At 41.2% G+C, this 22,079-nt stretch overlaps 1 protein-coding gene across 2 annotated transcripts in view; it reads right to left on the reverse strand.

Annotated features, from left to right (window-relative positions):
• CYP59 (cyclophilin 59) overlaps positions 1–22,079 on the reverse strand; it is a 305,441-nt gene that overhangs the window by 215,177 nt on the left and 68,185 nt on the right. For both annotated transcript variants that reach the window (XM_089415907.1, XM_089415908.1), the window contains exons 2-3: positions 19,200–19,304; positions 15,898–16,015 (exon numbers count right to left, since the gene is read on the reverse strand). In XM_089415907.1, coding sequence (XP_089272033.1) covers positions 15,898–16,015; positions 19,200–19,304 — 223 coding nt within the window. The remainder of the gene's footprint in view (positions 1–15,897; positions 16,016–19,199; positions 19,305–22,079) is intronic.

Consider the following 22,079-nt stretch of genomic DNA (forward strand, 5'->3'; position numbering starts at 1 on the left):
CCGCTTTTCTCCCGCTTTTGTCGATTTTTTCCGCTTTTTTCCCGGCGCCGATTAAATCCCGCTCGCGCTTTTAACAACATTGGTATACACCTTCATTAAGGGGTTGCTTGAGCCTCTGCATGGACTGGATATGTCACGCAGACCCTCTACGCTGCAAGAGGCAGTGGTGTGCGCCAAAGATTTGAAGGGGGGCATCCCCAAGACCAGAGCGCCATTTCCTGCATGGACCCCTTTCCCATAGACGGGGCAAGAGACTAGACCCCCACCACCGAGGACCACACAAGGGAGGGGGCAGCTAGATGAGGAGACATGAAAGGACCTCCAGAGGAGGAAGCTATGGTTCACATGCAAAGAGCCCTAAGCACCAGGCCATAGGTGCACAGCCGGTAGAGTACATTACATTGAGGTCTTTTTTGATAGTGACCTAGAGGACGAGGTGGTGCACGATTGCGGTGCAACAGATGGAGAGAGTTCAGGGGACAAAGGGCTACCACCACCGCCACCTCCACAGGAAGGGGCATCTCTTGCCTCATCAAAGGGAGTCCTTGCTTCTCTATACAAGATTCCTAACTTTTTGACACTCTGGATCAGAGGTACGGTATAAGGACAGAGGATGTCGGTACTAGTAGAAAGTGGGGCTACCCACAACTTCATAGATGCACAGTTGGTCCAGAGGAGGGGCCTCACCGCGACTAAGTTTGAGGGATTCTCCGTCCTAGTGTTAGGCGACCGTACCATCCAGTGTACCAGATATGTGCCCTCCTTGACAGTAGTTATGGGAAACTACTCGATGACAGACCACTTCTTTGTGGTCGATGTGCTAGACACCAATGTGGTGATGGGTGTCCAGTGGTTGTATTCCCTTGGGAGAGTTACGACTGATTGGAGGAAACCTGAGATGGAGTTCATGGGGCCAAACGGCAAACTGGTGGTTTTGAGAGGCATGCAGTCTTATCCGCCTCAGACAGTTTCGGCCCACAGGATGGAGGCAGATCTTCGACATGGGGACATCGCATGGGCAGTCGAGTTGAGGATCTCAAAGGTTGGGGGACAGGCACAGTCACCACCAGCAGACATACAAGCTCTTTTGGACAGGTACGCAGAGGTGTTCAGGTACATTCCACCAAGGCAGCCACTAGATAGAGGGTTTGAGCACACCATTGAGCTAGAGCTGAGTATACGAGTAGTCATCACTACTCCTTACAAGCACCCCAAAGCCTATAAGGACGAGATAGAGAAAGCTATTCGGGAGCTACTTGCTTTGGGTCACATCAAACCTAGTTCCAATCCTTTTGCTTCTTCTGTAGTTGTTGGTGAAGAAGAAGGATGGGACCCTCAGGATGTGCATAGGCTACAGAGCCCTTAACAGGAAGACCCTCAAGAACCGGTATCCCATTCCCTGCATTGATGAGTTGATGGATGAGCTTAGAGGAGCCAAGTACTTCTCTAAGATTGATTTGCGTTCGAGGTAACGCCAGATCAGAGTTCAGGATCAAGCCATCCCAAAGACAGCATTTCGGTGCCACTATCGGCACTTTGACTTTCTGGTCATGCCATTTGGGCTTACCAACATCCCGCCACATTTCAGTCTTGCATGAACCACATCTTTCAAGGGCAGTTGAGGAGGTTCGTGCTAGTCTTTTTTGATGACATTTTGATCTATAGCCGAACATGGGAGCAGCATCCCAACACTTGGAGGTACTACGCATTCTAGAGGAGCAACAGTTCTATGCCAAGCTCTCCAAATGCGAGTTTGGATTGACAGAGATGGTTTATCTCGGGCATATCATTGGAGCAAACAGGGGGAAGGTTCATGACGAGAAGATCAAGGCCATCCACGATTGGCCAGTACACCGAGACGTGACTACGCTGAGAGGCTTCTTGGGCATTTGCACTTACTACAGGAAGTTTGTCAAAGGGTTCTCGCAGCTGGCAGCACCCTTGACCGACTTGACCAAGAAAGGGGCCTTCACATGGACTAAGGGAGCACTGCGCTTTCGATTGCCTCAAGGAGGTCATGAGCAATTGCCCTGTTTTGGCACTCCCGGATTTTTCCCAACCATTCACAGTGGAGTGTGATGCATCAAGGGTGGGAGTTGGAGTCGTTTTGTCACAGGAGGGGCACCCCATAGCTTCGAGAGTCGGAAACTCCTACAGCACAAGTTGTCATATTCCATATATGACAAGGAGACTCTGACCATCATGCATGCATTGGCCAAACTCCGCCAATACTTGGTGGGCAATCGATTCCAAGTGAAGATTGATCACAACAGTCTTCGACATTTCATGGGGCAGCAGGGCCTAAATGACAAGCAACAGAGATGGGTCAGCAAGGTGCAGACCTACGACTTTGATATTGAGTATGTGCGGGGAAGCACAACATGGTGGCTGATGCTCTATCCAGGAGACCGGTTGGGTTATCTCTTATGAGCATCTACCAGGATTGGACGGCTCAGATGTTGGTTGAGTACTCCAAGGACAGGAAGGCCTGCGAAGCGCTAGAGGGGACACATGCAGATGAGTGTTACCGTGTGATGGATGAGGTCATCTATTACAAGGGGCGCATTTACTTAGTGCCCAGCTCGCAGTTGAGGGAGAGGGTACTCCAAGCAGCTCACGATTCACCACCATCCGGACACCAGGGGTTCCGGAAGACTTACATGGTTATTCGAGAGAGGTCCATGTGGAAAGGCCTCAATGAGGACATGTTGCAACATGTAAGGGAGTGTGAGGCCTGCCAACGAAACAAGGGGGAGTTGACTCACCCTACAGGGCTATTACAGCCACTTGCCATTCCAAAGGGGAAATCGGAAAGTATCTCGGTGGATTTCATCACTGGGCTCCCCACAATACAAGGGAAGGATTGCATATATGTGGTGGTCGACAGGCTAACCAAATTTGCCCATTTCTTTGTCATCCCCACAAGATTCATGACTACCCAAGTTGCCGAGTTGTTCTTCCGGGAGGTTTTCAGACTACATGGACTCCTCAAGAACATTGTTAGTGACAGAGACAGCAGATTTATGGGTGGCCTTTGGCAGGAGCTCTTCAGGTTGGTTGGGACGGAGCTAACTCCTAGCACCAATTACCACCCTCAAACGGACTGTCAGACAAAGAGGGTCAACCAGTGACTGGAGGGGTACCTGAGGAACTCGTGACTGGTCAACGGAGGACGTGGATTTGGTGGTTGCACTTGGGCGAGTTTTGCTACAACACCACGCACCACATGTCTATTGGTATGACTCCTTTCCGTGCCCTCTATGGTTATGATGCTCTAACTTTTGCTGATATTATTTTCGGAGACAGTCGGGCCCCAAAGGCCAAAGACTGGGTCCAAGAGAGCCAAGATATCCTCAAAGCTCTCAAGGATAATCTAGTGACAGCCCAGAATCAGCAAAAATTGTATGTAGATCGGCACAGGATAGAGAGGCACTTTGAGGAGGGGGACCTAGTGTACCTTCGGTTGCAGCCTTAAAGATAGTCCACGCTGAAACAGAAGGGGGCCGAGAAGCTACAGCGATGCTTGTATGGGCCCTACCAGGTGACCAAACAGGTTGGGGAGGTGGCCTATGAGCTAGCACTGCCTCTGGGGAACAAGATCCACAACGTGTTTCATGTCTCATGCCTAAAGAAGGTGCTGGGACAACAGGTGACCGCGGCAGCTGATCTACCCCCATTGGATGATGAGGGCCATTTGGTGCTGGAACCAGAGGCTATACTGGAGAGCAGGGAGAGAAGACTTAAGAGCAGAACCATCAAGGAGTTCTTGGTACGCTAGAAGGACTTACCGGATGAGGATGCCACCTGGGAGGGTGAACACATACTAGAGCACCCAGCTTTGAGGTTGCTTGAGGGCAAGCAAAATTTGGGAGGGGAGAACTGTCATGTCCCTTCTCAAATGAATTAGTCATGGGATGCAGCTACACAATTTTGACAACATTTTTGGTTTAGGAAGACCCCAAACGCAGAAACTTAGGCACTATAGGCAATTCGATTTATTTCTCGCAGCTAGTGGAATGTGGGGGCCACCACATGCATAATTCGAATTTGGCCAAGGAGGACGTTGGAGGGAATTCGAGCTAGTGGAAGGAGGGGCCCACAAGACGCTAAGGGGGGGCCAAAGTGATAAAAGAGGATGGCGCTCTCATTTTCCAGCGTTCTGAATATTTGACAAACAAACTCACTCATGTATGCTCTGCTGCTTAGCGAGTCTACCGGCTGTTTAGCCACGAATCTTCCACAAGGAAGATTCAACCTCTACTTCAGGGAACTATCAGTTCCCGCCCTAGGGAGAATGTTCCACAGAGGTTGCAGGAGTTTCCAGCAGTGATTCACGGCTCAGCCAGCCACGCAAAGGAAGGGACTGCGTGTTTTTTGGGCAACCAGAAATGCGCAGAGGTTGATTTAGCCAGCCAAGAGGCCCCTAACTTGTTGGGAGTTTCGGGAGCAAGGAAGGTAGAGGGTTGAGGGTATTTTCTAAGAGTTTTGTAGCCAGCCAGCCAGTACACGCAGCAATATGCATTTCTGGGCAGAGACACTGCACAGTGGCCTCTAACAGCAAATTCGTGGGGCTTGATTGAGCAACCATCAAGGCCAAGGACCATCCGAGAAGTAAGGAATCAGCTATTAAAGGTGAAAGCAGCATTTGAGGGGTGTTTCCAGGTGGATTTGCAGGCTGTTTCCTGCAAATCGAATTTGGCAGCAGTAGTTGGAGAGGAGCTCCCAAGAGGCCGAAAATCCAAAGTCAAAATCAAAGAAATTCCCTTCTGGGATTTTTTGGGTTTTGTCCAAGGAGTCTAAGGCTAAAAGGGCAGAATTTTCTGGGAGGTTTTTGGGCACATTCCAGCAGGCCAAAGTCAGCAGATCAGTAGTAACTGGGACAACGTAGAGCATAGTGCATCAGCAGTTGAACAGTCATATTTCCAGCTATTCTACCACCTAGGTTTGGTCCAACTTGTCCTTGAGACAAGCCCAGGCACACCACTTCATTTATATATTGTACTCATGCTCTCATATTTCATAATATATGGCTCAGCAGTTCCACACACTGCTCAATGAAAACAGCACAGCATGGATACCAAAAAACACCCTGACCTGAGCTTGTACAGCCTTCTTGAGAAACTGCAGTCTTCTAGAAAAAATCAGAAACATCATAGAACCACTGTACAGCCTGCAGCACAGCCTATATGTCTGATCTGGACGACTATACAGGCGTTTGTACAATTGTATGAAATTGTACTCCTATACAGAACTATTCGGCACCTATAATAATTGCTACATTCTGCCCAGATTCACCTCCACCAGAATCCTCTCTCTCTCTCTCTGAGTCACTCAACTGCTTATGTGTGTTGAAAGCCTCTACTTTGCTCTGGCTTTATACTTTTAGTGAAGAATATATTTTTAAAATTACTCCTAGTTCAAGTCATGCATGAGATACACTTTTTGACTCAACTGCTAGATATAAAACTGACTTTTTTTACTAAAGTAATTGCAAAGTAGAACTTTTTTTTCGAAAATATCCCGAGCTACTTCTTGCATGTTCACATGGAACATCTGCGGAAGATCCTGTCCAAACTATAATTCTCAACACTATCTTCCATAGAATCCTTTACACAGTGTAACCATCTTCAAACTGACATGGAATCACACTATCTAAACGTGATTCAAATTGGCTTCTATGACAATAAGAGGAAACTAGCTCCTAGAATGCCTCAAAAATGATTAAGACATTCCCAAAAAGTACCATATGCTCCTAGAACATTCCATTCACTTTTAAGGACATTTCTCACCCATCCCCAAACTCTCAAATATGTGGGAACACCAAGAATGACATTCAGAGATGCCAAGAGCAGTTCCTATGTGACTACACTAACATGGTAAGAAATTAAGAATGAGAAAAAAATTAAAAAGGAGACATGGAATGGATAGTTAGACTTACAAAAGTAGCCAACAATGCTTTCTCATTCATACCAACAAAACTTTTTGCTATATTGATATTTATGGCATACTGTTAGGCGAGAAATCAAAGGTGGTTAAACAAATGTTAGAATTGTATTTACATAAAGCTCTGCTCTTAACAAAAATATGTTGTGTTACAACAAAGTCTAGCACCCTATATGATGTAAAGTCTCCAGCATCAAGGAGCTAGCTCTGCTCTTAACAAAAATATGTTGTGTTACAACAAAGTCTAGCACCCTATATGATGTAAAGTATCCAGCATCAAGGAGCTAATCTTGTGCAACTCAGGAACACTACCCACTCTCACCACAATAGCTCTTCCTAGCACTTTCAGGTGGACCTTCTCCAATTCAAGGGGTGCTTCCCCAAGGATAGAAATGAGAAGGATATAAAGTGGAGGCTTGTAACCCTGAAATTTGCACATTGCAAAGTTGGAGGGTTAATGACCAGCACATTTCATCAAGCTAGAGGTTTAGATATAGATGTGGATACAGGTTTACTCAAATTGGGAGTTGGTTCCCAAGGAGACTGGTTGCAAGACAGATTTAGTGATGATTTAGACATAAGCTTACACATAGGAGAGAGTTGCTATTTTTTAACAAGTCCCCTACTTTGTAGGAGATAGAGTTTTGAGGCTTGTATTGGTCACATATTCAGAGTTCTTATGAACTCAGGATTCCAATGAAGCTTCTCTAGGTGACATGCATGGCACTTACTATTTTCAGCAGGTTTTGCCTGGAGACTCGCATGTCAGAGATAATGGTATATTTGGAATCCCTACAAGTTTCTGAGTCGGAGAAGCTACTTTCAAGCAACACGCAAGCACTTTCTGTTCTTAGCAGTACTTGCATGTTGATTTTGGTTGTAGATTCAGATTCCTTACTGAAAGACGAACCCAATGAGTATGGCTTCATGAGATTTTGACCAATTTCTATTTTTATCTGTGGTTGCATGTTAGGTCTAATTACATATTCAGACTACGCATTGAGTTCTGAGTCCAATGAGGGTGATTTCTTTAAAACATTTTTATTTTGAGCAATATTTATTATTGACACAGCACTACTAATAGCATATTTGGATTCCTCATAAAATTCAAATTCTAATGAGTACAATATTGTGGATATGCAGAAAAATTTCTATTTTTATATGGCAAGTTCCCCCTATTTGTACTAAACAAATTTTACTTTTTTCCTATTTTTGAGGGGATCTGCTATTTTGGTATGTCTATTTATAGCAGAGTGATGTGGCAATCTGGTGGGTGACACAGCATAGTGTATGGATTGGACTAGTGGCAATATTACAAATGAATCATCAATGATGTGGCAAGGCAGAGAGTGTGACGGGGAAATAAAGGAAATTTATTGTTCCTCCATTTTTCTCTCTCCTCGTGAGCATTGGTCTCCTACTCTCATCCCTCTTTCCCCCCATCTTTCACTCTTTCCTTCTCCTATTTCCCCTACTTTTTTCACCCCACCTTTTCCTCAAGGAAAAAGCATACTTTTCCCTCAAAAGTTCAAATCCCCAAAATTATGCCTAGTTTGAATTGCTTGCAGTTAATATTAGCTAAGTCAACCTATGCCAAAAATGCCTTAAAGATATTTTTTATCGTGGGGGAAGTCACCCAAAATATTCCAAGAAGATTTTAACCCAAGTCGAATTAGCTAATATTGTGCTGAAAGATATTTTTATCTCGCAACTCAGAGACACTATAGTTAAACTCAAGCATGGGCCAATTAACTAGATTTTCTTTCCCAATCCGACTTTTGTTGACTCAACATGCTTTTTTGCAATGTGCACTGATGGCCAATTTTGACCCAACATCCTAACTTACTAGTGCACATTTAGGGATCACAGGAGAGGAAGAGAATATAAATACAAGGGGAAGGCCAAGCATACATCTCAAATTGTCTTGAGCGAGCATCAACAATACTCGAGTCAACATGCTTTTTTGCAATGTGCACTGATGGCCAATTTTGACCCAACATCCTATCTTACTAGTGCACATTTAGGGATCACAGGAGAGGAAGAGAATATATATACAAGGGGAAGGCCAAGCATACAACTCAAATTGTCTTGAGCGAGCATCAACAATACTCTCGTCTACATCATTATGCCTCTTTCAGCTCTTCTAGCTCTTACTTTGTTGTCTCTGAATATCATTGTCTTCAATTCTATAATAGTCATCTTGGTGCAGCCAGCCTCTTGGATCTTGCAGAATAAAGCTTAGTTTTGAGCCACTCCATCTCTCTGCGTTTGTTTGATGTTTCAATGATATCTTTTGCAGTTTGGTAAAAGTTTTTTAAGCTATTTTCTTGGTAAACTATACCACTTAAATATGCTTTCTATCTACTTTACTTTTCCATGCAAAAAGTTGATTTGCCAGATATTGTTAAAATCAGCAACTAGGGCCAAATTCCACTTTGCATTGAATTCCTCTTTTCGAGAAGACCAAAATCGACCTAAAGATCATCAAATTTGGTTAAGAAAAAATATATTTTTGAAAGCAAGCCCACTCCTGTGTATCTCATCAAGGTCGGCTTGGGGTTAATTAACCAAGTTAAACCTCTCTCCATCTCCTATGAAAGGAAGTGCCCTCCAACCTCATTAGACACATCTTCATCACATTATTTTCTCTCTGAAATGGTCGCAGAAGAAAGGATGGCTCCAGCGAAGGAGGAAGGGAAACCTCGTCACCATTGAAGGGTTGTTTGATGGGCTGAGTCCCTTGGGCAGAAGGTCGAACCTCTTAGAGGCAAGTCTGGGTTTATTTATGGACAGTTCTGGGTATACTTGTCTTCTATTGCAGGTCTGAATTTTCTCTGAGGTTGACCGCAGGCATAAGGAAAGAGCTGGAGTTGTTGGATTTATTTTTATGGTGTGAAAACCCTCTCCTAGGTGGGCCTCACCTTCTAGAAGTCTTTTTCAAGCAGGCCGCGGACCTTATTCTGCTAAACAGTGAGCCAAGAAGATAAGTATCTGCCCAAGTGGACCGCAGACCTGTTTGGTTGGCATAAGGTCCAGACCTGTTTGGTTGGCATAGAGGCTTGTTTGTGGGCTGATCTAAGCCTAGATCTGTCGCAGGAGAAGGACAGATTCTCATGAAAAGAGGCTGCAGCTGTAGAAGCCTGTTTTGAGTGAGTTTGTGAGGACTGTAGCAGTTTGACACGTGCCCTAACCAGGAGCAACAAGCAGCAGCAGTATACTCCAGCACTTGTGATCACAAGGTATGTGCAGAGATGATGTATTCGCATAGCTTTGGATGCTAGTTGGATGGTTGTCCGGAATGGACAGTCTGTAGTAGCTCCTTGATGGACTGTAAGTAGCCCGGACCAGATCAAGCTACTACAGCTGCATGACACCTGCTTGAGAGGACACATTTTGACTGCTTCAAGAATGCAATTTTTGTTTGGGCAGTGATACTAGATCCTCAAATTGGCAAGTCAATTTTTGACTTCAAATTATTGTAATCTCTCTCTGAACATTTGATCATACTAATAAGAAGAATTGATCAAGGGTTTTCCCCATATTGGGGTTTTTCCCCGGCTTGAGCCAATCCCTTTGTTCTCTTCTCTTGGCTTGTCTTTTGCATTCATGTGTGATGTTCTTTCATCAGTTACTTTCATATGATAATGGTTATTGTGATTGCTAATGGATTAATGGGCAAATGGATAAATGAAGTAACTGACCTAAGCAAAGAACATATTAATTCAAAATCAACATGGTATCAGAACTCAGGTGAGGACTTGCCCAGCTAGAATAAAAGAAAAAGCAATCACAAGGAGAAGTTTATTGACAAATCTCCTCCCTCTGCAAAATAAGACAACATGAAATGGACTAGGAGTGCACATTTGTTGTGTCTATCTTGCTAGAAGAAAAGGGTCTCGAAATCTTCAAATGGAAGCAGAGGGAGAAACCTTTTGGGAAGCCCTAATCAGTGACTAAATTACAGTCAAATGAGTAAAGATCAAGTACCCATGATCCCTGTGCTAGAAGTCGAAGAAGATAGTCAAATTGCCATTTAAGGCTGAGCATCTTATCAAAGGAAGCGTTCTGATATGAGAAGTGATCCAAATCCATTCAAGTGACTAATCCTTACCTGCTAATGGACTATAACTCACATATGTTTCAGGTCTATGGCTCATATACCTCAGAAGGGACCTCGCACACTCTACAGGACTGTAACTCGCTCTACAAATATAACTTTGCATCTTTATGTCAGAGATAATCCCTCCCTTATGGCTGTCTCGCATTTGCACAGCTACAGGTCTGTTAACTCGCAAGAACTATCCAACTCTTTTATATTGATATGAATTACATCACTATGTTTTGTATGGCATCAGTGTTCATATCTCACAACATTACTTCAGCAGAAAGACCGTAGTATGATTGGACATAGTTAGTCCTGGCACTGTAATATATCTCGAATGACTGTATTGATTGAATAGTCATCTCAGATTCATAATATGCCCAACAATTCTGATATCATCTTCTGACTTAACAATAATACAAGCCTCTTCCTTGGCTTGACGTGATAGTAATACGAGTTTCTGAGTGATGTGTCCAAGGCAAAATAACTATGCTATGAGGGGACAGCTTTGTAATGACTCAAGTCTCCTATTTTTATCCAAAGATATGGATTGTCACTTTTCACTTGAATCAAGGTCAAACCATTCATCTACAAGAATATTGTATGTACCCGATTTGAAGAAGAACCTGATGTATATTTCTGCGATGGAAGACAAAGGCTTCAAGATAGCATTCATTGATGGAAAGGTACGCATTTGGCAAAGAAACCCTAAAAATGCATTCACACTTGGATTTAGAGTTGATGGTCTCTATCAAGTTGGAGGAAGTCCTTTGGGAGCCTTGACTTGCAATGCTTCACTTCAATCTGAATTATGGCACTAGAGATTTGCTCACCTTCATTACAAAGCCTTACCTAGGGTAAGGAAGATGGTCACAGGTATGCCCGATTTCAACATGAATCATGAAGGAGTTTGTCAGGGTTGTGCAGCTAGGAAACTCACAAGGGGACCATTCCCTTCAAGTGAAAGTCAAACTATCGATATTCTTCAATTGGTCCATTCTGACCTATCTAGTATGTTGCTTGTAACATCATTGGGAGGATACTTATACTATGCAATTTTTGTGGATGATTTCTCTCGCAAAACATGGATCTATTTCTTGAAGAAGAAGGATGAAGTGTTCAAATGGTTTATTTCTTTCAAAGCCTTGGTGGAGAATCAAATAGGGAAGAAGATCAAATATTGAAGACCGACAATGGAATTGAATATGAATCAAATGAATTCAATGACTTTTGCAGAGAGGTTGGCATTAAGAGGGAGACAATTGTTCCATACACTCCTGAGAAAAATGGAGTTGCTGAAAGGAAGAATTGAACAATCATGGAAGCCACCCGTGCCATGCTCCATGATCAAGGCCTACCAAAGTTCTTATGGGGAGAAGCTGCCAACATTGTCATGTATGTTCAAAATAGGAGCCTGCATCAAGCACTGGATTTCAAGACACGCGAAGAAGTTTTCTCTAGTAAGAAACCTGATGTTTCTCATTTTAGAATTTTTGGTTGTCCCATGTATTTTCATGTGCCTAAGAAGAAAAAAACAAGTTAGAAGCGTCTGGGAAGAAAGGTATATTTGTGGGCTACAGTGAAAATTCAAAGGTATATAGAATCTATGTGCCTAGTCAAAGTAATGTGGAAATAAGCCATGATGTCACCTTCGATGAAGACACTGCCCTTAGGAAAGCCAGAGATCTCCCCATAGCAAGAAAGGATAATGATGATGTTGCAGAAAAGCAAGATGAACCTCCAACAAATGAACCTATGCCCGATGTTGAAGGCTCAATGGATCACATTGATCTGCCTCCTAGTGATCCCTCTACCTCAAGGGAAAGACCTTTGTGGCTCAAAGATACTCTCGAAGATGTTGAAAGACATATTGCTCCAAGAGGGTTATTCCGTGAAAGTAGGAAGTTGAATGGGTATCAAGGGTACTTAGCTGCTATGAGTACTGATGTTCAATCTAAGCCATGTACATTCGAAGAAGTCATTAAGCACCAAGTCAGGAAGGATGCGATGAATGAGTATGAATTTATCATGAAAAATAATGTCTGGGATGTGGTGCCTAGACCGCAGGACAAGTCCGCAGTCACCTCAAAATGGCTATACAAAATCAAACATGGAGCAAATGGGAGTGCTGAGAAATACAAGGCCAGGTTCGTTGCTCAAGGCTTCTCTCAAAAGGAAGGAGTGGACTATGACGAGATATTTGCATCGATTGCCCGATATACCACTATTCGTTCTATTATTGCTCTCATTGTCTCTCAAGGATGGAGCCTACATCAAATGGACGTTAAGATTGCTTTCTTGTACGGCTTGCTTAAGGAGGAAGTCTACTTGGAACAACCTCAGGGATTTGAAGTTCAAGATCGAAGAACACATGTATGCAGGTTGAAGAAATCCCTCTATGGGTTGAAGCAAGCCCCTAGGGCTTGGTATAAGAAGATTGATAGTTATCTTATGAAGTTGGGATTTACAAGGAGTGATGTTGATCCTAACCTATACTTCAAGGTTCAAAAGGGCATGCCTCCCATTTTGGTCCTTTATGTAGATGATCTCTTTCTGACAGGTGCAGACCCTCCCATTTAGCGATGTAAGAGAGATTTGACTTCCGAGTTCAAGATGAAGGACCTAGGATTGATGCACTACTTCCTAGGCTTGGAGGTATGGCAAAATCCAGGTGAGATTTTCCTTTCTCAAGGAAAATACATTGTGAAGCTCCTCAAGAGATGTGGGATGGTGTGTTGCAAGTTTGTGTCTACTGCGATGGAACTCAACTTCAAGAAGCTATGTGGTAGTGCTGCTAGGCCCACATTAGCAAACCCTTATGAATATAGAGAACTTTTGGGGGCCCTGGTGTTCTTGGTAAACTCTTGCTCGGATACATGCTTCGTTGTGAATACATTGAGTCAATTTATGGTCAAGTCTCATCGCATACATTGGATTGTTGCTAATAATCTCTTGAGATATCTTCATGGCACAATCAACTATGGACTAAGACACACTATCGGGAATTTGAGGCTACATGGATATTCTGATGTTGACTGGGTTGGCAATGTGGTGGATCGAAAGAGCACATCAGGATGTTGCTTCTCATTGGGATCTACTTCGATTTCATGGATGACCAAGAAGCAGAAATCAATTGCTTTAAGCACCGCCAAGGCCGAATACATTGCAGCTAGCCTGTTGTGAAGTTGTTTGGTTGACGAAGCTCTTCAGTGAGCTATTTGAGCACATGTTGGATACCACCGTGATCTTCTGCGACAACCAGAGTGGGATTCACCTTTCAGATAGTCCCATGTTCCACAACCACTCCAAGCACATTGATATCAGGTACCACTTTATCCGGGATATGGTACAACAGGGAGCAATAAGGCTCCAACATATCAAGACCGATGAGCAAGTCGCAAACATTCTCATGAAGCCCTTAGGGAACGTCAAATTCTTAGCCTTCCAAGAGAGAATTGGATTTGTGGAAAGACCCTCCCATGAGGGTCCCGCTTGAGTTGGACATTGAGCTTTGGGAGTTCCTAGGGCTTGGGGTACTTCTTGGAGCTATGAGCGACCATAGGGTGAGTGGTTCACCTTCCCCTATTGGTGCACTATATACAGGGTGAGTGGTTCACCTTCCCCTGTGATACCCCATGATGGTTGACATGTGTGTAGGGTGAGTGGTTCACCTTCCCCTACGTTTGATCACATGTGTGTAGGGTGAGTGGTTCACCTTCCCCTACGATTGACATATGCATAGGATGAGTGGTTCACCTTCTCCTATGGCATATGAGCAAGATGAGTGGTTCACCTTCTCTTGATGTTGCCCTAGCATACACACTACCCATATGGTCTGGGACTCATGGGAAGTACCTCTTATTTGGCCAATGAGTTGGGAAAAGTCGTTAGGGACCATAGCACTACCAATGGACACATCGTGTACTACCGTACTCCCTATGACTAGGATGCATGGCGTTCAACAACTTGATCTAGGATCAAGTCTGATTGAGGTTCTACCTCTAGACTGACTTTTGTTAGTGGAGAGTGGTAAGGCCTTGTGACTCACTCTCGATCGATTCTTCTTCATTATTGATATCAATGTTCAGTAAAGTACAGATGAGATGAGATACAGAGTTGGTTCATGACGTTAGGATGGCATGATGATCGATGATGGTGGATGGATTCGCAGGTGGAATTCTCCCTAGTTGAGAGGGAGTGTTAAAATTGGCAACTAGGGCCAAACTCCACCTTCAGACAGCTCATTTGATGGAGATGATGATTGCATTAAATTCCTCTTTTCGAGAGGACCAAAATTGATATAAAGATCATCTAATTTGGACAAGCAAAAAAGGGTTTTTGAATTTATGCCCACACATGTGCAAATTGTTCAGCTCGGCCACATCATCATGTAGGTTCATGAAGCCCAATGGACATGTCACTTCACCCTCAACGACTTGCATAAATACAAGTGACCTTTCACCTCATTTGGCATCATCATCACTCACACATTCTTCTCTCCCCTTCTCTCATTGGTTCGTACAGCTATTGGGCATTCTATCTCTCTCACGCGTGTGGCACAAGGAGGTTGAATTTCTGGACAGAATTGCAGGGCCGAAAATTTTAGGAGTTGACCAAGTTTGACCAGCATTGACCAGGGACTCTTTGACCAGTTTTGACTGCAATTTTTGGAGGATTATTTCTATTTCTCTAGGCCACATTGCTGGGCACAGAAATCAAGAAAATCTGGGCACTTTGACCAGCATTGACTTCAGGGTTGACTGCAACTTTGACCATAGAAAATTACAGAAGAGTTTCTCTCCTTTGACCAAATTTGACTGGACTTTGAAGGACTGTTTTGGGCTGACTTTGACCAGCAAGGAAGGCCGAATTTGACTGGGTTTGACCGAGCTCCAAGTGGACTGTTTGACTGCTGCGTTGACCATTTTTGACTTTCTGGTTAGGGCTGAGTTTGACTGCAGTTGACTGCAGATTTGATAGGGCTGTTTTGACTTTGATTTGGCAAGTCAATTTTGACTTTTGTACTCTCTCTCTGCTGAACATTTGATATAATAATAAGAAGAATTGATCAAAGGGTTTACCCAACATTGGGGTTTTTCCCTGGTATCCGCCAAATCTGGGGTTCTCTTGCCTTGGTTTGTCTTCTGAATTTTTTATTTTATGTTCTATCTACAGTTATTGTCAATGAGATTTATGGTTAATGTGATTGCTATTGGAAACTAATTTGGAAATTGCCATTGGGCTGCTTAAAAGTACATTGAAGTAATTGTGCTAAGCATAGAACATACCATTGTTATCTAAATTTAACATAGCTTTTATTTAACAATGCATGAAACTAGGTCGCCATATGGAAAAACAAAAGTTTACATTATGAACGACATTTTCGATGAAATGTGAGCATTATTATGGCACCCATCTCTACACAGGTATCTCCATATTGTATGCTCAATGCATGATTCAATATTGTGAAATGCCACCTTAATTTGTAAGAATAGAATTTCCCTAACCATCTCCCCGTTCAAGGATGAAAGCCTCTCAATCTAACATTTTATAATCCTAATGCATTTTCATTCAATTCATCTAACCAATTAAATAGGTTCAACAAATCATACTACTTTATCTTTTTGAAAATCTGATTCAAGCATATACCTTGAAGCTTTCATAGCAATTTAGTCAACCAACCTTGAAACCAAAATAAAGAACAAATTGCTTATCAATAAACTCCTACATGCCAACCACCACTTCATCCAAATGGCATGGGTAAATTTTGAAATTTACAATGTCAATAGTAAAAAAACAAGTATAAATTAAACAAGCATATAATCAGTGAGCTTAATGTATTCAAATTCCACCTGGGAGGCATTGAGATTCTCTCCTGCACTTGCCATGGCAACTGTGCCAACCTTGGAATGCTTAAGATCTGGATGAATCTCATCAGTAAAAAAGCGTGCTTGCTCTCCATAAAGAAATCTATAAAGCAAGTGACATCCAGAGGTTAAAAAAAAATTGAAACTCAAAATGATAAGCATATTTTTAAGATAAACCAAATGCTATTGAAATTAAAAACCATAAAATAAACATAACTATGGCATGAAGGGACATAATAAAGCTTTTCACACCAAATTTCTCAAACAAACATTACTAAAACAATAGGTCAGTTTAACAACCATGATTCCCTATTAGAAATAAAATAGAATGACTCCAACTTGCATATAAAAATGCTTAGTGAGAACAAAGAAATTAGTAAGTGTTGATCTAACTTGCAACTTGGACTACACAGGGCAATACATACCTATTCCATTAATTCTCTAACATAAGGTCTACATAAAATTCATGGTACCCATAATATATCCAAATAAATTATATTAGGCTAATGATTAATCAATTAAATTCTGGGTAGTCCACTCCATTCCAAAAAGTTACAACTTAGTTATTCAATTATATAAATAATGATTCCAACATTATGTAACGATGGACTTGGATATTGATAAAATATATATTGAATATATTGTGCCTGTCCCCCTTCTCCCCACCCCCACTTGGTCTTAGAGACAATTGGAATTCCATTGCTCTTCACAATTCTTCAAACGCATGCTACACCTGCCAACCTCCCAAATTCTCCACAAATTGAACCACTGAAACCACAGGTCAAGCCTATATAGACCTGTGATTCCAAGGGGAAACAACCCTGTCTAACAAATCACCTTGATGCAGCAACCTCCCTCTAAATCCCATGCTGGAAACTGGTGTGGCAGTGGAACTGTTCAAGAAGTCTCAAAAACCTGAGAAGTCTAGAAACATCAAGGAACACCATGAGCTCCATTGGAAACACCCCTGCTACATCAGAACAGAATGAAGATATGAAAGAGTTGACGAGGCATTGTCCAAAAAAATTGATAAGATGGACACAACAATCTCCAAAAGAAACAACAAGGTGGATACAAAATCAATATTATGCAACCCAAAATAAAGGAGTGGGGCAGGAACCAGCTCGAGAGAAAAGTCGAAGTGATGAAAAGCAGGAATGGAGAAGTAAGCAGCCTCGAGAGCAAAGTCAAAGTGATGAAAACCAAGAATGGAGAAGTAAGCAGCCTGAATGCCCACTCTTCTATCTACCTCTACAATATTCATCCAACATGGGTATCCCTGAACGGATATATGCACAAGCTAAAAGTTGAGGTGCCAAGATTTGATGGAAAGAATGAGAGGAAAGAAGAGAGACAAATAAACTCGAATGCTATTTTGAGATGCATCAAATGCACAACAATGATGAGAGAATTAATTTTGCATATTTGCACTTGGATAAATCAACATGAATGGTTCTTATGGTAGCACGCAAAATCCTACGCATTAGCAAGAGTCTGCGATATATTCAAAAAAATAATTCAAAATATTTCAGAATATAGAAGAGAAGGAAGTCTTTGCCAAATTCACTCACATTCAATAATTTTCAAATTTTGTACAAGGGAGGAATACTTCCATGATTCACATGTACCAAACCTATGATATGATCACCCACTGCAAAGCGCCATATCAGAATTGCAAGAGAATATAGAAAACGAACTCAATTTGAGATACATCAAGGATGTAGAGTAAGTGCAACAAAAAGCCAAAATCGCTAAAGAAAAATGGATGTCCTATTAGCAATTTCCTTGATCCCTGTTACCCACCAAAATGGGTAACCCTATAGGAGAAAACTTTTTCTCCTAATTTGGACAGCCAGCCAGCCAGTTGTTGAAATATGTAACTAGGTTCAGTCTTCATAATGACATATGTAATCATGATTTCATGTATTTGATGTAATAAGTAAAAATAAATTTATTATACTTGTTCTTGAGGCATGGGTTTCATGCTCAAGAGAAATTTATTTTATAGGTCAAGCTCCCATTGTGAGCTTTTAGGGCTTGTCATTGAGTCTATAAGTCATTGTCATGTATGAAAGACCCATTGGGCATGTTACATATTGTAAAAATAAATTATTTAAGTCAAAGTTGAGTCAAAAGACCCTCCAAGACCTCGTCATGGTGCAAAGATCAAGTCGGCCTACATGAAGGGACAAGTCGGCCTACATGAAGGGACAAGTCGACCCAATGAGAAGGCTATATAAAGGAGACCTCGACCTCGCTTGGAGGATATACTTCACACACTTGAGTCCGATCACAAGAAAGAAAAGGAGTGCAAAGAAGAAGAGGACAAAGGAGGAAGAGAAAGTCGAGTTTTTGAGATTGTTTCTGGACTAATACTCTCCACACATGCGAAGAAATTATGGCTCCTAGTGCAGCAGAATAAGCCGAATTGCAAAAGTGAAGTAAGGTCATCAAGCAGAGCTATTTGGAAGTCAAATTCTCTAGGAGAGAGGATCCATCCAAGTGAAGAAGAAAGGAGCAAGAATACACCAGCATTTCTCACATGTGCAAGGCTTAGGGTTTCTGCAGAAGAATTTTCTGGGCAGGTCGAAGTTGCAAAAGAATCTGTTGGGCAGGTCGAAGTTGCAGAAGAATCTATTGGGGATGTCAAAATTGCAGAAGAAGCTGCTGGAAGGGTTCAAAAGTTGCTGGAAGCAAGGTTTAACTTGGTCTTGGTCAAGGGTCAAAGATCTTGGAATTTGTCAATTGAAGATCTATAAGAAGAGAGAATTTTATGGGTTTTCCTCTCAAGTTGGAGAGGTTTTGGCCCTGGCTGATTGCCTATATTTTGTGTCCTTTGTCTTATTGTTTTTTATGGTTTGGTAGTTGTTTAATGAAGAGAACACAATAATAATCAAGTTGAAGAATAATCTAAGTAAAAATATATCACAAGCAGTTATCAAGAAAAGAGAAATCATCTCATCTAGCTGCCCCTAGATTTCTCAACACCAGCAACCCTACACATTGTTCATTGATGATGATATGCCACATTCCTCTGCCATTTGCACTGGTCATGTACCCCTCACCATCCAGCATTCCTCTGTAATGAAGGTGCGCTACCACTCAACAGGTACTTTAACCATTTTACTTAATGTTTTGGCCATTTTAGCAACTTTTAACATCATAGCTTTAGCATCAATAAACCTCAACCCACTGTATATCAAAATTACCTTCAAATACCATATGACAAAACAAAGGTGGAGAAACGTGCATATTATAACTCCAGGTGTTGAGAAGATTTATCTTACTTATATAGAGAGTCTCCACCTGTGCCCTTTCCACTTGGATCACCTGTCTGGGCGATAAAGTCCTTTTGTACAGAATGGAAAAGACAATTATTGTAGTATTTGATCCTGCATTGCATCAATGATGAAACAAATATTTAATATGAGTTTAAAAGTTTGTAGCTCACACGATAAACAGAATCTATATTATTAAATTAAAAATTATATACAGCATAAACTTTTACATTTCTACCCTTTATGTAATGATAATGATAAATACCACAAAGTCCAATTCAATCATCCTCGTTCAAATTGTAACTGTGATACAATTAGAGGAATGTTTATTGGTAAATTTCAAAGCAACAACAGATGAAAGAAGCACATACCATATGGATTTTCCTAACTGAACTGTCTAAATCCTTTAAAATATTGTACACATTTATAGTAAATAATTATGCCAACATGTAGAATAAAGAGAAAAACATTTCTTCAGTTCTTTATAATCTGGCCTAGAACAAAATGGTTTATCAAAGTAAATTCTAAAATGAGGTGCATCAAAATAACCCAGTGATATAAAAACTGCTGTTGTGGTGCTCATCATTTATAAAACGTTATCCCATCCAGCTGCAAATTCATGCCAACTATGTTTATGTCTTGTCTTATTTCATCAATATTGCCTGCACTATATCTACTAACTAATTTCCTTAATTTAATTCTCAATATGAAGATATTTCAAATGTTAATTATAACAAATGGGCATTATTTCTAACAATATTCAACACAAGCCGAAGATTCTGAAGCTCATAAGACGAGCATAATAAATATAATTAAATGCAAAATTCTAGAAAAAAACATATATTTGTGTACCTCATGGAATGACAATGTTAAATACCACATTAGAAACTCAATTCACTCATCCTCATTCAGAAAGTGAAATATTGAATAATTGGGGAAGCATTCCTCTGTATACTTTATATAATATTAAAATCCTAAGCAAGGTTACCTGCCCACTTTGCTTATTACTATTAAAATTCAGTAATACTAATTGGTGGAAACAAAGCTTAAAGTACGTAAGATAGACAATAGATATCAAAAACATATAAGGCTTAAGCAAGAAAGAATGAAATCCCCATAATCATAACTATACTAAAAAGTGCATAAGAATGATGAAAATTTCAACTCTGATTTTAGTTGCCTGGGTCTCTGCTCCTATATCAATTATTTAAATCCACTGAACAATACTAGGAACTTCACTTAGTGTGAGAAGGTTACAACATGACAAGAATGAAGTTACTAGCTACAGTTTGGGTTTATAAATTAGCACAAATATGGTGACCTCCTTCCAAAAACTTTGTTCCTCTGAGATTTTGGTCTATGTACTTTTATATATAATAAACAACACCTAATATATCATATATAATAAGTTAAAAAATGATAATATGTAAAATATACTTTATAATATAAATGCTAAAGTATATAATGCATATTTACGATTAAATCAAAACTAAATTATCTCGAATGAATCTTCCCCCTGTCCTAAGTTATAACTTTTAGGTTTGTAAATTTTAGTGCAAGTTTGAAATAGTGGTTTTAGGTTTGTAAATTTTATTGCAAGTTTGGAATGCTTCAATGGCATATAGGCAGAATAGCCACATCATGGAGATGGAGGATAGATAGTTGGGCCATGAACGCATAAGCATAACAGTATTAAGTTTATAGCGCTTCATGATGCATTCTTCTTCCTTTCAACTCTCTTCCTCTCTTCTCATATATATGAGATCAACCTCTTCCTCTCTTGTCCTTCTTATACTTTGAGAGAAATAATTGATCTCCTCAATCCTAGCTGCCACATATCTCAATCTTGAGATGTACTGTTAAGACTAAATCCTAATCTAAGTCACTAATGTTCTAAGACTTCCAGAACACTTCATTTAGGTTCCAATGAGTAAGTTGACTCCAAAACATCAGACCTTCACTTTATTTTTATTTTTCAAATGAAATTACAAGAGAAAATTAGTGACCACTTTTCCAAGGTGGTTACTAATGAAATGCCTCGAACCACTTCCTGCACTTTCACACTGAAACCTATGCAAGATATTGCTCGAATTACATTACTCAACACAAACTAGATAATTTTTTGTTGAAGTTTCTAAGTTTACTTAGTTAGAAACTCTTCATGCACTTTTTCTGATTTATTCCTACCTATTTGTTATTTTTCCTTAACAAGTTATTTATAAAGTAAATACTGAAAATAAACATCAGTGCATGCTCAACATATTACAGATCAGCAACTAAAAGAAACAAGAACAAACACACCACATGACACCATTATTTTTGGACTAATGTCCCCAAAAAAACCCAATGTGGGAAAACCGGTGCAACTATCTGAGGGTTTTCTTATTAAGCAATATCAGAGTACAATATGGGTGTCGAAACTGGCCTAGCCAACAAAAAATTTCCTTACTAGTAATACCTCTAGGTTTCTGACAAATCTACTGGCTAAAACCCTGGATAATCCTTTCGGCAGCTACTCAGCACCAATCTACCCCAAAAACCCCAGCGTCTGCCCAATTTGGACTGCATCAGCCTCTCCCCAGCACTGGCACTGCATCAGCCCCAAGAGGCCCTGCGTCAGCTCTCTAAGCCTCTATGTCAGCTATGCTAGCCCCTCTAGTGCTCTACGCAACACTTAGCTATCTCTGCGTGGCCCTGCGTGAGCACTGGCTGCTCCTGCGTCTCTATCTTTGGCTGCTCTGCTGCTATCGCGGTACTATCTCTGCCTCTCTATCTCTCTGTACTCAATGCCCCTCAGCTGCTCTCTCGAACATTGATTCTATCTCTCTTAGAAAACCCCGCTCTAGAGAATAGAATAACTTATCACTCTGGTGTATTCTCCAAGTGACC

Source organism: Pinus tabuliformis, chromosome 3_2 (assembly GCF_031772625.1).
Source record: "Pinus tabuliformis cultivar Carrire ecotype Pingquan chromosome 3_2, CPIR1, whole genome shotgun sequence".
Taxonomy (NCBI): Eukaryota; Viridiplantae; Streptophyta; class Pinopsida; order Pinales; family Pinaceae; genus Pinus; species Pinus tabuliformis.